Source organism: Electrophorus electricus, chromosome 1 (genome assembly GCF_041902795.1).
Source record: "Electrophorus electricus isolate QZ-2024a chromosome 1, ASM4190279v1, whole genome shotgun sequence".
NCBI classification, from domain to species: Eukaryota; Metazoa; Chordata; class Actinopteri; order Gymnotiformes; family Gymnotidae; genus Electrophorus; species Electrophorus electricus.
Window position 1 is genome coordinate 36001105 of NC_137497.1, and position 13716 is coordinate 36014820.

General features: G+C 47.0%; 2 protein-coding genes across 6 annotated transcripts in view; one reads left to right on the plus strand and one right to left on the minus strand.

The window, feature by feature from the left end:
- Nucleotides 1–5056, plus strand: part of atp8a2 (ATPase phospholipid transporting 8A2) — a 37771-nt gene extending 32715 nt beyond the window's left edge. For 4 of the 5 annotated variants that reach the window (XM_027008061.3, XM_027008062.3, XM_081717808.1 and 1 more), the window contains 4 exons: nt 1207–1295; nt 1476–1580; nt 4039–4130; nt 4225–5056. In XM_027008061.3, the coding sequence (XP_026863862.1) occupies nt 1207–1295; nt 1476–1580; nt 4039–4130; nt 4225–4319 (381 nt within the window). In that variant the 3' untranslated portion in view covers nt 4320–5056. Of the gene's footprint in view, nt 1–1206; nt 1296–1475; nt 1581–2059; nt 2102–4038; nt 4131–4224 lie in introns of those variants that run through there. The other variant, XM_027008063.3, reaches the window with a different exon arrangement.
- A 2361-nt stretch (nt 5057–7417) lies between these two features.
- Nucleotides 7418–13550, minus strand: shisa2b (shisa family member 2b). The gene is made up of 2 exons (XM_027008117.3): nt 12509–13550; nt 7418–9670 (listed from the first exon to the last, which is right to left on the minus strand). The coding sequence occupies exons 1-2, from the start codon at nt 12807–12809 to the stop codon at nt 9090–9092; spliced, it is 882 nt and encodes a 293-aa protein (XP_026863918.2). The 5' UTR covers nt 12810–13550; the 3' UTR covers nt 7418–9089.
- Nucleotides 13551–13716: the final 166 nt, after the last annotated feature.

Here is a 13716-nt window from a genome sequence, read left to right on the forward strand (position 1 = left end):
AGAGAGAGAGGGAGAGAGAGAGAGAGGGAGAGAGAGAGAGAGAGAGAGAGAGAGAGAGAGAGAGAGAGAGAGAGAGGGAGAGAGAGGGAGAGAGAGAGAGAGAGAGAGAGAGAGAGAGAGAGAGGGAGAGAGAGAGAGAGAGAGAGAGAGGGAGAGAGAGAGAGGGAGAGAGAGAGAGAGGGAGAGAGAGAGAGAGAGAGAGAGAGAGAGAGAGAGAGAGAGAGAGAGGACACTCTCTTCATCTCTGTTCCACTCCCTTTATTGCTTCATTCTTCCCCTCATTTCCTGCTATCAAGAAGCTCTGTATAAGCATGTGTCTGTTTCTTCCATCAATCCCCCCAATGATTTCTATAACTCCATAATACACACACATTTGTGTGTGTGTTTGAGTGTGTGTTTGTGGTGGGAGCGTATGTTCGTCTCAGACCATCCTTGTTTGCATTGGGAGGCTGGCCACTCGGGTGTGTATGCAGCTGTCACAGGAAATGCCTGCTAACGGTTTTCAGGTTGAGTCTAGAAGGTTCCATTGGGAGTGTCAGTATTTAGCTCTCAGCCTCCTCTCCACAGTGGACACAGATCCTCACACTGCAGGTCGGAGCCCTAGAAGGCAGGTTGAGTCTATCAGGATGAGAAAACTCCATCCTTCTAGCAAGCAGACCTGCTAAACTCCTGAATGGGTGTGCACTCAGTTGGCTGTCTGTATGCTGGAGGTTTCGTCTAATATAGGGAATCAGAATTCGCTTTGGCCTCAAAAGCAGTCACGATGCTTATCACTTTCATTAAAAGCTTTTTAAAACTGCTTTTACAGGACATATTAAACTTATTGTGTGGAGTTTTGCCTAACAAACCACTAGTTTCTGGGACACTTTTCAAAAGTGATAATTAGGTTCAGAAGCATTGCGGAATTGAGATACAGTGGATTCAAGAAACTCATACCTAAGAACGCTTTACAGAACACATGAACAACTGTATAGTTGTATAGAGACGGGCAGGGGTGGGGGGCCTCAGTGCCAGAGACAGTAGTTGAAAAGTCAATTAAACCCCACAATGGTTGCGGTCAGGGGTGACCTTGTCCAACTGCAGCTGCTCAGAAGGCAGAGAGGGGGGCCGTGGGTTAATGGGGGTCTCCAGAAGAGGCCTGCTGTCGTAGTGATGGCATTGGCATTGTTTTAATGTTGCCCCTGGGGGTGGGTGGTGTTATTGCAGGCTGTCAGAGTCATGAAGTGCTGGAGCTTCTGGCTGGGTCTCATACTGGTGCCGGCAGCTTGTCTGCTCAAAGATGTGGCGTGGAATGCGTGAGTAACACACACACACACACACACACACACACACACACTCTTTCAATATTCAGAAAAGCTGATATGTAACATATGTATTTTCACAATTCAGTCAATACATTGCATATGATATGCAAGCATGCATATATAAATATAATAAATTTCACATTATCCGTGTGTGTGTGTGTGTGTCTGCAGGGGGAGGCGTACAGTAAGGAAGACTCTCCTGGAGGAGGTGCAGGAGTTGGAGGCACGGGCGGTGGACCCCGGTGCTGCCGTGCTCAGAGACGCCAGCGGACGCAGGTGGGTGGTCCACCCTTCCTCACCACGTCCAATGAGTGCAAGCCTACCATTCAGTCTCTGCCTTACCATGTCAGTACAGGGCTACCATTCAGCCTTGCCACACTTATTTCAAACCAGAACTGGGTGTGCCGAAAAAGATTTGCTGTTATAACCATATTTGTTCGCTTTTTAAACCACTGTATGATGTGTAAAGTATTGTAAGTAGCTCTTTGTGCTGAAGACACACACACTGTTCTTTGTCCATGTGTTGTACGATGCGTCTCTAACCCCAGACCGCTGGTCCGCAGGCCTTCGGTGGTGGTGGTGTAGACTTACTGCAGGGCTAGAGACCTGCAGGTAGAACCCAGGCGCTCCACTCACCCACACAACGAGTGACCTCTGACCTCTCCCCTCCTCACCTTTCTCTTATCACCATCTCACCTGACGTGTGTCTCTCATGTTTGTGGGTTTTTTTCTTCCTATATGTTTTGCGTTGTCAGGCGGCCATGAGCTGGTCAGCTTCAAGCAGCCGTGAGGACTGGGTGTGTGGAACTCTGCACTTGTAGATGTGCACGTCTGTGCGTGTATGTGTGTTCGTGCACGTGCATACAAGCAGAAGCTGGTGTATGTCTACTCACACTCTGTGTGTCCCTGTGTGTTTCTCTCTCTCTCTCTCTGTGTATAGAGTAGAATCCACTTGTGTGGTGTGTTTCTTGTAAATATAGATCAAATACCTTAAGCATGCGAATGGTGGTGTAGCGCTCTACTCTATTAGAATTAATGTTCATTAATGCTTACTGAGTTTTGCGGGGCTTTTTCGCCCACTAGTTTACAGAACTAACAGCTAATCAGCAGGGTTTTTGGCTTGCTGCCTGGCTTGCACTTGCTGTGTTGTTCGTGAGATCAGTCCACTTAACCTCGGTTAGTCTCGGTAAACAGCCAGCTGTAGAAAGTATAACCGTGTAGGCTGTGCTGGGTCAGACCCCAAGGCCTGCTGAATAATTAAACTTTGGTTGGAGATCAGTCCTGCACCGGACCGAGGTTACAGACGCAGGAAGTGTCTCGTGTTAGGAGGTTGGCCTTGGGGTCGTGCTACCCCTGAGGCCTGGGCTCATGAATGAGTAATTTCTTGTGTGTGCTCCTGTGACTCAGCTGGTTAAAGCAGGTTCTGGCAGCACCAAGGTCATGAGTTTGATTTCCAAGGAACTCACATGCTGTCATTCTGATAAATATATGTAAGTCTCTCTGGACAAGATCGTCTGCCAAATGCAGAAAATGGAGGAGGAAGTGTCGAAAAACAAAGTGTGTAACCCCCCCCCCCCCCGAACACCCCATGGCAGGTGTCCCTGAATGGCCCCGTCCACTGTCCCGTGCAGGAAGAACGAGCTCGTTTTACGTTCTGTTTATTTATTTCTTTATTTATCCATCCATCACCTCCCACTCGGTCAACCACTCATCTGTTTAGCAGACGGCGTTTTCGTTGGCCGCCTGTTGACGCTTGACTGCGGCTGCCGAGTGCCTTGGTGATGGGGCCAAACATATCGACGCGTCCTCCCAACGATAACACCGCTGCCCGCCCCTAGCCCAGCCCCCGCGCGTCACAGGCATAACCTTGAGCAGCTTGGCCATTTTCCATTACAACTGGATTTCAAATCATGCACTTTTTTTTTACTCATACATGGGATGGGGTTGTCGGGGGAGGGTCGGGGGGGGGGGGTGATCGCTTTCATCTGATTTACGGGGAGAAATCATAGACTGTGCCTTATGTTTATCGAAGATGGGGTTAGGCCCACTGGGGTTCCACTTCAGGAATGGGATTGGCAATGGCATTGGAATTCCATTTGGAGCCGAGAGCTTCTCCCTTCCCACTGAAATGGGATGGCTCCGTATTGAGGACATAAATACGAGTCCGCATGTCATTGTTATACTGATGCATTTTGTACTTTTAGGTTTAAAAAAGGAGGAGCACAGCTGGTGTTGGTGAAAAATTGCAATACATCTCTGAGGAGGACTGGTTCTAAGCGGACCTGGAATTTTAGAGTTATTGTTGGGGTTAAATTATGTTTTTTATGAGTGTGTGTGTGTGTGTGTGTATTTGATTCTCTCTCTGTTCTGTTAAGGTAATCACCCAAAGCATATTTGATCTAAGTGCGTGCATAGGCTAGGGCTGGAAAAATTGACCAAAATTGTGTTTTAAGATTGCTGATTTAATCTGACAGTCATTGAAGTATGCCCTGTGATTTAATCTCTAACCTGATTTGAGCTGGTTTTTTGGACGCAATTTATGCTTAATCTCAGATTCACCTTCCCAGTCCTTCACGTCTTTAAAACCAGCTTGTAGAGTTCCCTGTTGTGCTTTGACCTCTAGCTTGTTGTGCGTTTTCCGCCTCCTCCGCCCTGTGATTGGAGGTGCAGCATGTCGGTGGTCCTTCGCCCTGATTGGCCATTAATATGTTCCTCTCCCTTTTTGTTGGGCCAGTCTGAACGAGCGCGCCCACCTGTTGACTCGGGTGTTCAGGAAGACGCCCTCCAGCGTGGGCCGGTCCAACTCTGTGCAGCAGACCGTGTCACGTAAGTGCTGCCCAGTCCTAAACGGAATCGTACGTTTATACTCGCGTGTCAGAGGTGTGTAGAAACGTGTGATGCTCTCTGTTGCCCTTTGCAGATGGCTACGCATTTTCCCAGGAAGAGCATGGGGTGGTGTCCCAGTCCCAGGTAGTGCGCTCTTACGACACCACCCGCCAGCGGCCCAGCTTGTAGCAACGCAGCACTTCACGAAAGGGTTGCCAAAGCAACAGCCCACAGAGACTTTTTTACAGGACATGCCCCTCCCCGGGTGAGCCTGCTGTGGCCTTACTGGACCTTTGAAGTGGACTGGATTGAGCTGAACATGGCCTGCGCTGTGCTTAGGCCCTGCTATATATTACCATGCCTTTCTAGGCAGGACTATTGTTATAGGAATGTGGGTGGGCTGGTGGGATGGGCACTGGGTGGGGCAGGAGGGAGGGGCAGTGTTTTCACAACAGAATGGCCAGTCAGTATGCAGCACGCTGTGACAGATGGGTGCCAGGAGCCAATCAGCATACAGATCCTGATGCAAGGAAATTGGAGGCAGTGATGTTTCTTTTCTGTATCACTTTGCAACACACAGCCCTGTGGATGTTGACATGCATGTGCGTTATTCCTATGTTTGGATGCGTGTTTGAATATGTGTGTGTGTGTGTGTGTTGGCTATATAACTTGCTCCTTAGTGTGTGGCAAGACTCTATTGTCATATTTTTGTGTGCTGGTGGTAATGACAGTAGACATGTAAAGGAGAGACTGAGATCGCATTTGTGTATGTTTGTGTGTGGGTGTGTGTGTGTGTGTGTGTGTGTGTGTGTGTGTGTGTGCTTTGTTGAGTGTCTACACTTCTCTCTCATCTGTCTCTTGAGCTTGGAGCCTCTCCATCATCAGCAGTGCAGGGGGCGCACTCTAAAATAAACATCAAAAACTCACTGTGGTGGAATTCCTTTTTCAGAGCCCAGGTATGTGTGGTAACTTCCATGTGTGGGAATGAGTGTGTGTGTGTACGTGTGTGTGTATGTGGTGAGAATGAGGCTGAGTAAGAGTCATACCTCACACTGACCCTCCCTATGAGTAAATGTACACACACACACACACACACTCCTCCTCCCACCGCTGACCTCACTGCCAAAGAACACAGTGATGGCACTGAGGCAGAACCCCTACTGCTGCTCCTCCCTGCAGTGTGGAGCTCCCAAACCTCACTGCCCCTCCAGAACCGACACGCGCGCGCACACACCCTCTCTCTCACTTCCTCTATCACTTGGTGTCTTCCATCTAAACCTTCCCGTGGACAGGAACTGACTCCTCTCTTCTCCTCTCCTCTCCTCTATGGATAAGCACTCCCCCCATGTCTCTCCTCGCCTTTGGCATGCCTACCTGTTCCCTCGTTCTTTCCTGTCCTCTTGTTGTCTTGCTCCTGTAAATGGAAGATCCAGAATAAATGTGCGAGAGCAGCAACTGTCTGGCTTCGTGGCAATTCCCCGCTGCCTGTTTCACACAAATAAACAGGACTTGCGTATCGTTGTTGTTTCTCTTCCAAAGTCTTGGCTCCTCTTTTTGCTCTGCTTCAGACACCATATCCCTGAGCTGTATACTGGAGCTTGCCCCTTATTATCACCAACCGTGTCGTTTAAAACGCCTTAAAAATGCTATTTGAAAGAACGCTCTGTCCAAGAACATCTGATGTGCGGCTCAAGTGTTACAGAAGAACCATTTGTCAGAGGGGAAAGACGAGATTTACTCCTGGGTTCAGCCAAAGACAGTTGGTGATTGTTCTGCAAAAGCAAAATGATAAAATCAGAGGCCCCATTTTTTACTGAGGGATTCGTTTCTAGCCATGTTGGTGCTCTTCAGCTGCTGGGTCCATGCTCTTTTTCCCCCTGCAGCTCTTTTGAAGCTGCTCTTGGGGCGATCCAACAGTCGTAGGGTTAGGAAGAGGGCCCAAGGAGAGGTGTTGAAGTAAGATTGTGGAGAGGAAAAGCAGGGATCTGACGAACCCATTCAGAGCATATGTAGATCTTAACCTCGATTTAGACGCTGCGGGACTCCTTGAATTTGCGCGCTGTCCAAAGAACACATTATACATCTGTGTGCTCAGAGACTGCTAGTGTATGAGTTATGAATGTGTGTGTGTGTGTGTGTGAATGTAGAGAGAAATTAGAGAGACCACCCAGTTCACCTCAAGTGCCTGCATAATGTATGAATTATGAGTATGTGCTGGCTGATGTTTTTGAATTATTATGATTGTGTTGATAGAATTGCTTTAGAATGTGAATGCTCAGATGAGGTGTGTGTGTCTGTGTGTGTTCACTGGGACCAGTGCAGAGTTGCTGCTCTGATTGTGTCAGTGCATGTATGTGTGAGTGTGTGTGTGTGTGTGTGTGTGAGCGAGTCTGTGTAACCCTTTCCCTGTCCCTGTGCTCTTGGTGCTGGGAAGCGCACACCCAGCCTCCTGGACTGGTCCCAGCCTTGTCCAGCTCAGCGCCTCTGAAATGAGGACTCCATTCCCACTCCTTGACTAACCCCGTTCCACCTCAGCAGGAGATGCATGGATCAATTTCAGCCCCTTCCAATGTTTCCTCAAATGTCCTCTCACCTCACCCCCCTCCCCGTTTCCATAGAAACATGCCAAGAATACACTCCTCCACTTTTAGGCAACAGACAGGCTTAACTGACTGTAATTATTGTGGTTTCTTGTCCAATGTGTTCCTGAGTGTCTTCATCCTCTGAGCAGTGTGGATGGACCAAGTTTCTACTAGGTTTGTGTGTGTGTGTGTGTGTGTGTGTGTGTGTGTGTGTGTGTGTATTTGCTAGATTTTGTGGTTTGCTTTCCACTGCCCAAGTTTGAACATGCCTCAACGCATTTCAGCTTTGGACACCAATGGGTTCATGGGTGTCCAAACCTGAAATGTGTTTAGGCTTGTTCAAATGTTTGTATTTTAACATCCCCAAGTCTTATTCCCACACCTCTAGCTTTACATTTCATCTGAATTTCTGTGCTCCTGGCTTGGATGGGCCACTGGTGAAGCCAAGTACAACTACTAGCCAACAGTTCTTTACCATACTTATAGTAATGGATTTCTCTGACACACTGAAAACTGATCTGAAATCAGCACCTCACTGTGTGTGTAACTGAGGCCCCTGGTTCAATATAGAAGGGTAAATTAAACAGACATCATGGGTCTTTGTATGGAACCAGAGCACATGACGACATATGCTGACAGATAGCCCATAAACAAATCAGCATAGCCGGACTCAGCATAGCTCACAAACAAATCACTGATACCCCGCACACTTTAATATTTATTAAAAATTAATACAATTCATATGAAGATGAAATATGGTGGCCCTGTTTTCACACATTTAAATCAGAGTAACCATTCTGTTTGACTCTCTGACATTATTGGACGCAGACACAGTTTTGTGACATGAAATGTTTCATAGACTCAATGGCAGCCTCTGTGTGGCCTTCTTAGTTGAAACCAAAATGCAGCTCACTGTTTTTTTCAGCCCTGTGTTGTCTCCATTTGGTTTTGCCTGGCGTTGGGGTGGGGGGTTGGGAGGAGGATGAAGGTTTTGTTGACCTGGCTTCCACTCTTCTACTTTAAGTCCTTCCAATGTGGCACAACAGAAACACATCCTAAAGCAGTTTTCTTGCATCATGGAATTGGAGTGTATTCTGTGGCTCCCCACCAGGTAAAAGTCTGGAAGTAACAGTTTAAGGGCATGTTTTGGCAACAATATACAAGGCTTCATCTCCCACAGACTGAGAGTTTGAGAGTTTTTGCTCAGTAGTGTTTCGCTGTCCTCTACCTGCTGAAAGAAGCCCACTTCAGATTAAATATTCTGGAACATTATGGTACTACTACTTATGTGTACCTTATGCTAACAGACTGAGAGAAAAAGTGGCACGAAGACACACACACCTCTTTCACAAGAGAGAGACTTAGTGAAGGGGAACACTTGGCAGACAGTTTTTACTGCATAATTAACTCGGCTGCCTTCTGAAGACTGCCGATCATAGCTATGTTGAGGACACACACATACTTTTACATTTGTATATTTCTGTTAAGAGGGTTCCTTGGCACTGTGAGGAGTATGTTTAGTGTGTTTCCATCTTCCCTCTTGAGTGAGCTCCTTGGTATGGGTGTGGGAGTGTGTGTTTGTGTGTGTGTGCGCACGTGTGTGTATTCTGGTCAGGGCAGTGGTCAGGGGGTGGAGCGTCACAGTCTGTGTCTTGTGCTCACTTCATTAGAGTTTAAGTGTCCAACTGGGAGCCTGAACTGCTTTTCACATTACAGCACCTGTAATTCCCATTACACACTACATGTACTGCACAGCGCATACACTGAAACACTCACAAACACACAAAATTACTCACACATTCGAGTTCCTCACACGTTTCTAAGGAACATGTATGGAGGCTACACAAACACACTCTGCAGGGATACCCACACATATGCTACATTTAATACAAAGCAAACATTTGCAGTCTCACACATTCATAGGGCATTACCAACATGGTGGTACCCACTCCTCTTGACTGCAGAGAACACATGTGCTTTGCAAATAATGTTACACAAACTTTATCATAGCTTACATTCATTTTGTGCTGAACATATGTTGGCAATACCCCCTGTCCAAGTTGATTGGAACTGTGTTGTATAATCACATGAGTGCATTAAGTGTTCCAGGGTTTCTAAGACAGCCCTCAACCCTGAACACACACACAGTCACACACACACACACACCCACACACTCACACACTCACACAAATTGACCTGTGCTACACACGTGACACACAACAACAGGACCTAAGCAGCCCATGTTAGCACATCCCCTTCATGCGACTTTCATTCTGCCCCTCCGTGGCCTGGACCCTCTGCACAGCCCGCTCTCGTCGCCTGACAACAAGGGTCCTATTACGGGTGGGCTGAGTGGCACGCAGGCCCCAGTGTGTCCTCACACGGTCACAGGAGGTTGCTTCTGCTCATTGGTCAGGCTGGTGACACTGGCGACACTGGTGGGTGGGGGGAAGGGGGACTGCAAGGGCCTGTAGGCCCCTTGCGTGGGGTCCAGGAAGGCTGGTGCTGGGGAGACGGGGTGGGCATAGCCGATGTACTGCGGGTGGAGGAACTGCCCCTGGTGAGGCAGGATCTGCGTGGCCTGCGCACAGTTGAGCACAGAGAAGTTGGTGGGCATGTTGACATAGACGCTGGCATCAGGGGGAAGGCAGCAGGAGGCCTGCGCCCGCAGCACGGGGGCGGGGGCTGGCCGCGAGACGGTGGGCGGGGCCGAGGAGTTGGAGGAGGTGGCTGTGCTGGACTGGCGGGAGGAGGAGCCGCGCGAGGTGCTCGTACTGGACATCATGGGGATGGACTCCAGGAGACGCCCACTGCCAGAGCCAGACCCTGACCCGCCCCCAGAGGCCAGTTCCTGTTTGGGGCGGAGACAGTGGCAGCAGCACACGGCGACCACTGAGCCTAGCAACACAAATGCCACGAAGACTGAGCCAACGATCAGGAAAGGCACATAGATGGGCACTGCAGAGAGACAGAGAACAAAAATGTAGCAACAGGCTCACAACTAACCTCCCGAAATAACATTACAACTTTTTACTACACTTAAAAAAGTGTGGGGCAGAAGGGATTTATAAGGTACTAGAATGGCAGACTTGCATCTAGATTCATACACGAACACTTGTGTTCGGAATATGAATATTGAATTTAGGGCTTTTGAAAAATTAGGGACTATACAGCAGGTTTGAATTCCTGCTTTGTGTGAAACAGTATTACATTTACCTGACACTTTTATCCACAGTGATTTACAATCATGACTGAGTACAAATTGAGCAATCCAGGCTTAAGGGTCTTGCTCAGAGGCCCAACAGTGGCAACTTGGCTTGAACTGGCAACCTTCTGATTACTAGTCCAGTACCTTAACCACTGAGCATCCACTGCCCCTGTGGGCAAATAATGTATGTAACTGAAACTGCATTGATGATGCTTAAAACACTGAGGAGTGAACTCTCATTGTGGCATCCTGGGAAAGGAACTACGGTGCCCCCGTGACTGTGATTTACTTGGAAATTAAGCAGAATATTTGCAGTTCTGTTACAGGTGTTCATTAATTATTGCAGTGTATATAAAGTTAGAATTTATCCTGCATCACTGATCATCACCGCCACCAGTCCACAGGCGTGTACAGTGGAGTCATACATGTAAGGTGTGAAAGAGAGAGTGCTTCAGCTCTTCAGATGGGGAGGATATAAATGCTGGCTGAAGCCCAGGAGTTCAGATGATTGAGAGAGATGGAGCGGGAGAGTTCAGAGATGTTCAGAGCTGCAACCCCAGGGGGTCTGGGCCCTCATTAGCACTTATTAAGATTATTTTGATCTGCTCTAATCCATTGGAACAGGTCACAACCTCTCTGGCCTTGTAGCTTGTGTGTGTGTTTGCTGGTGGAATGTACATCCCATGTTTCTAGTGAAATTACTCCAAGGCTTCTTTTATCCACTGGGGAATCATTTTCACACAGTGTCTGGTGAGGCAGTCAATCATGTTTAACTAGTAGAGGAGTGTCATTCATTATAACCATGTAAATGGGGTTAGCGTTAGCTATGCAGTTGTAGCATAGATCAGGTACTGTTTTTCTTTTACATGAGAACATGCATCTGGGAGTGACATTTATCTTTCAGCACTTATTTCAAAAAACAGTGGGACGGTCTGTTATCCAGAGACCCCAGAGTAGAGGCCAAGGGGTCTGCTCACAGAGTAGTGTGTGGTAGCTAATGGAACACATGCTTTTCCTCTCAACGTGACCTTCAATATAAATAAGAAAAAAACAGTAGGCCACTTGTTATATTAAATATGATCTCTGTAGAGCTATTGTGTCCAAGTCACATTTTCCAGTCAACTTAATCCAAAGCCTATTTTTAACAATGACAGACTCTGAACACGTCGCTGAATGCCAATGTAGATGCTTGCACTCCTAGGAAACACACTTTGTTAAGACGATTTTGGCAGGAGTCAAATATACACTAACGTTAAATGAACTAGATAAAAAAAAGTATCAACAGAAAGTATTATACTGAAAAGGTGTAAGGAGACGCCAGCCTTCTTGTAATCCTTAAAAGGTGTTGTCTCAATGTATGTGCACACCTGTTACATTTTTGTTCAACTGGGACCAGCAGTCTCAAGCTAGACAGTCTGTCACAGTCCTTGGCTGTAGACTGCAGCTGTCTTCTGTTTCCTCTTGCTGATATTTCCTCGGAGCCAATTTTAGTCTTTACTAGTTTGCTGGTTCGGATTTCACTGTTATTATACTACTATGGTTGAAATCGGGGAATTTTCCCAGTCCTTGCAAGAAAACTGTTGTACAAGTCCATTGTGCTTGTAAAGCTTTTTCTTCTGACTTTATTAATCTGTTTAAGGACACAAATGTTAACCGGCTGGTTTGTGCCGCGGCCCACGGACTTTCATGTACACGTTTTTCCACTTTCACCGTGGACGGAATTTCTTCAAACTGAGATAAGCATCAAAAAGGTCTAATGGGAGAAGCAGCCAATTTACGGTACCCGTGTAGAAACCAAACTGGAGACTAATGTTTAAATAACCGAATGAAAAGTTTTCGGATTTGCGTAGAGACTTCAGAAACTAAATGCGTTGCTGTTTTATGAACGAGCCGTTAGCACCGTCGCTATGGGGATCCGGTCAAGTCCAAACTTGATCCTCGTGAGGACTGAGCGATTTGAGCCCAAGCGCGTTACTGTTAGAACAAACTGCTATTTATAACCACGCGGCACAATTTGCCGTTTGTGAATGAGTGGCCGGTTGCTTTCCACAATGCAGATTAATTCGAAGGCAGTTGTCGGGTCCAACGGAACTGTGCGTCCTGCAGCCACTATACCGTTACGCAATCAGAAAATAAAAAAGTTTTCGAAATCGGACGCTTGAAATTCGAGACTTATTTTCACTGAAGGAGCTTTTTCCAACACAGCGCCCGAGGGGCTTAATTTTTAAAATAAGCCTCATGCAAATAGATTAGTCGTCCACACACTGATATACCCTTACTGTTGTACTATAACCTAATAAGTTAACCAATCTAGACTAAAATTTGATTAAAACAGCTGCCATTTCTTGATGCCGGCAAAAGATGCACTGTGGTCTCTATCATTTGAATGCAACAAGTGGTATTAAAATGACACCGAGATACATCTGCTCCGGTGATTTACTGGGTTAAGAGACTGAACTGAGCAATCTGGCCATTCCAGAAAAGTGATGAAGCAGCGCTTCTGTAACTGATTGCAAAAATAAGAGAAAAGAAGCACTGCAAAGAGAAAAGAAGCACTGCAGCCTCTGCGAGTATTATGTAATTATTACCTGCTCCCGTATTTTTGCCGTCCTTGTTTCCAGTGTTAGGTTCTTGAGTTTGCTTGTCATTATCGCAGGTCCCCTGGTCCAGCCGGGCTTCTGTGCTAGAGCAACAGTAGCGGAGCTCGCATTTTCCACAACAGATGATGGCCTCGGCACTGTCGAAGCGCTCCGGGCACTGGAAACCTTCTCGCCAGGCACCTTGCGGATCTTGCCAACCATGGCAATACTCTCCGCTTGCCTTAACGTGAATAACAGTTAAAAGAGTCAAAACCACAGCAACGGCCATCGGGAATTCTATGCCTTGCATCCTACCACCAGAGATATGCTCCGTAGCAAAAACCTTTTGGTTCGTTCCTTTACACCGATTAAGTCAGTAACTTCACAAATAAGTATGTTCAAAGGAGGTGATGCGCCTAAATGTAACCAAATAAATAACCTTAATAATGTCATTTGACAGAAATCCCGCGATTAGTTTAATACATCCACAAGCGTGCGATTAAAGTTTCCAGAAGTATCCTCCAGTCGTCGCAATACTTTCAGCAGTTTTAATTTGAATGAAAGACAAACAGGATACTTAACGTGAATTAATGCCCGAACGGAGCTTTTTCCCCCCCTTTTCTTTTTTTCTGTAAGCAAGGAGGATTTAAAAATCGGTACATCCAGCGCGACTAATACAAACTTTTGGGACCTCAGGCAAATTGTGAATCAATCCATTTCAAGCTGAACTTTGTTGCGGAAGCGAGGCAGTCCATGTCTCCTGAAAATACACTTCTCAAATATCTTCCCCAGAGATACAGCGAAACCAACACCGACTTTGTATGTAATCCACACGCTCAATCTCTGCATGCGTTCTCACGAAATCCCTTTCTTTTCCACCAGACAAGCAAGTTAGGGTTTTCTCCTCACTAATCCATGTCATGGGGTACTACTTGCTCAGAAGTCTCCTTTTCAGAGCTCTGCTAATGACTGACCCTCTACAATGCGATCAAGGATTTCCCAGGTGTCATCTACCAAGAAGTTGAGCGTGAACCCCCCCCCTCTCCGTTCACTACGTTACAGCCGCACGCCGGACTGATGGGCTGAGGGTATTTCTGACATCCAGGAGGTGGGCTACTTACTCATCGGCGCTTGCGCACTGGTATCCTACACTAACGCTACGTTTTTTTGGAGTTTTAACAACTCTGCCAACTGCCCGTGCTAACAAGTGTCACGGT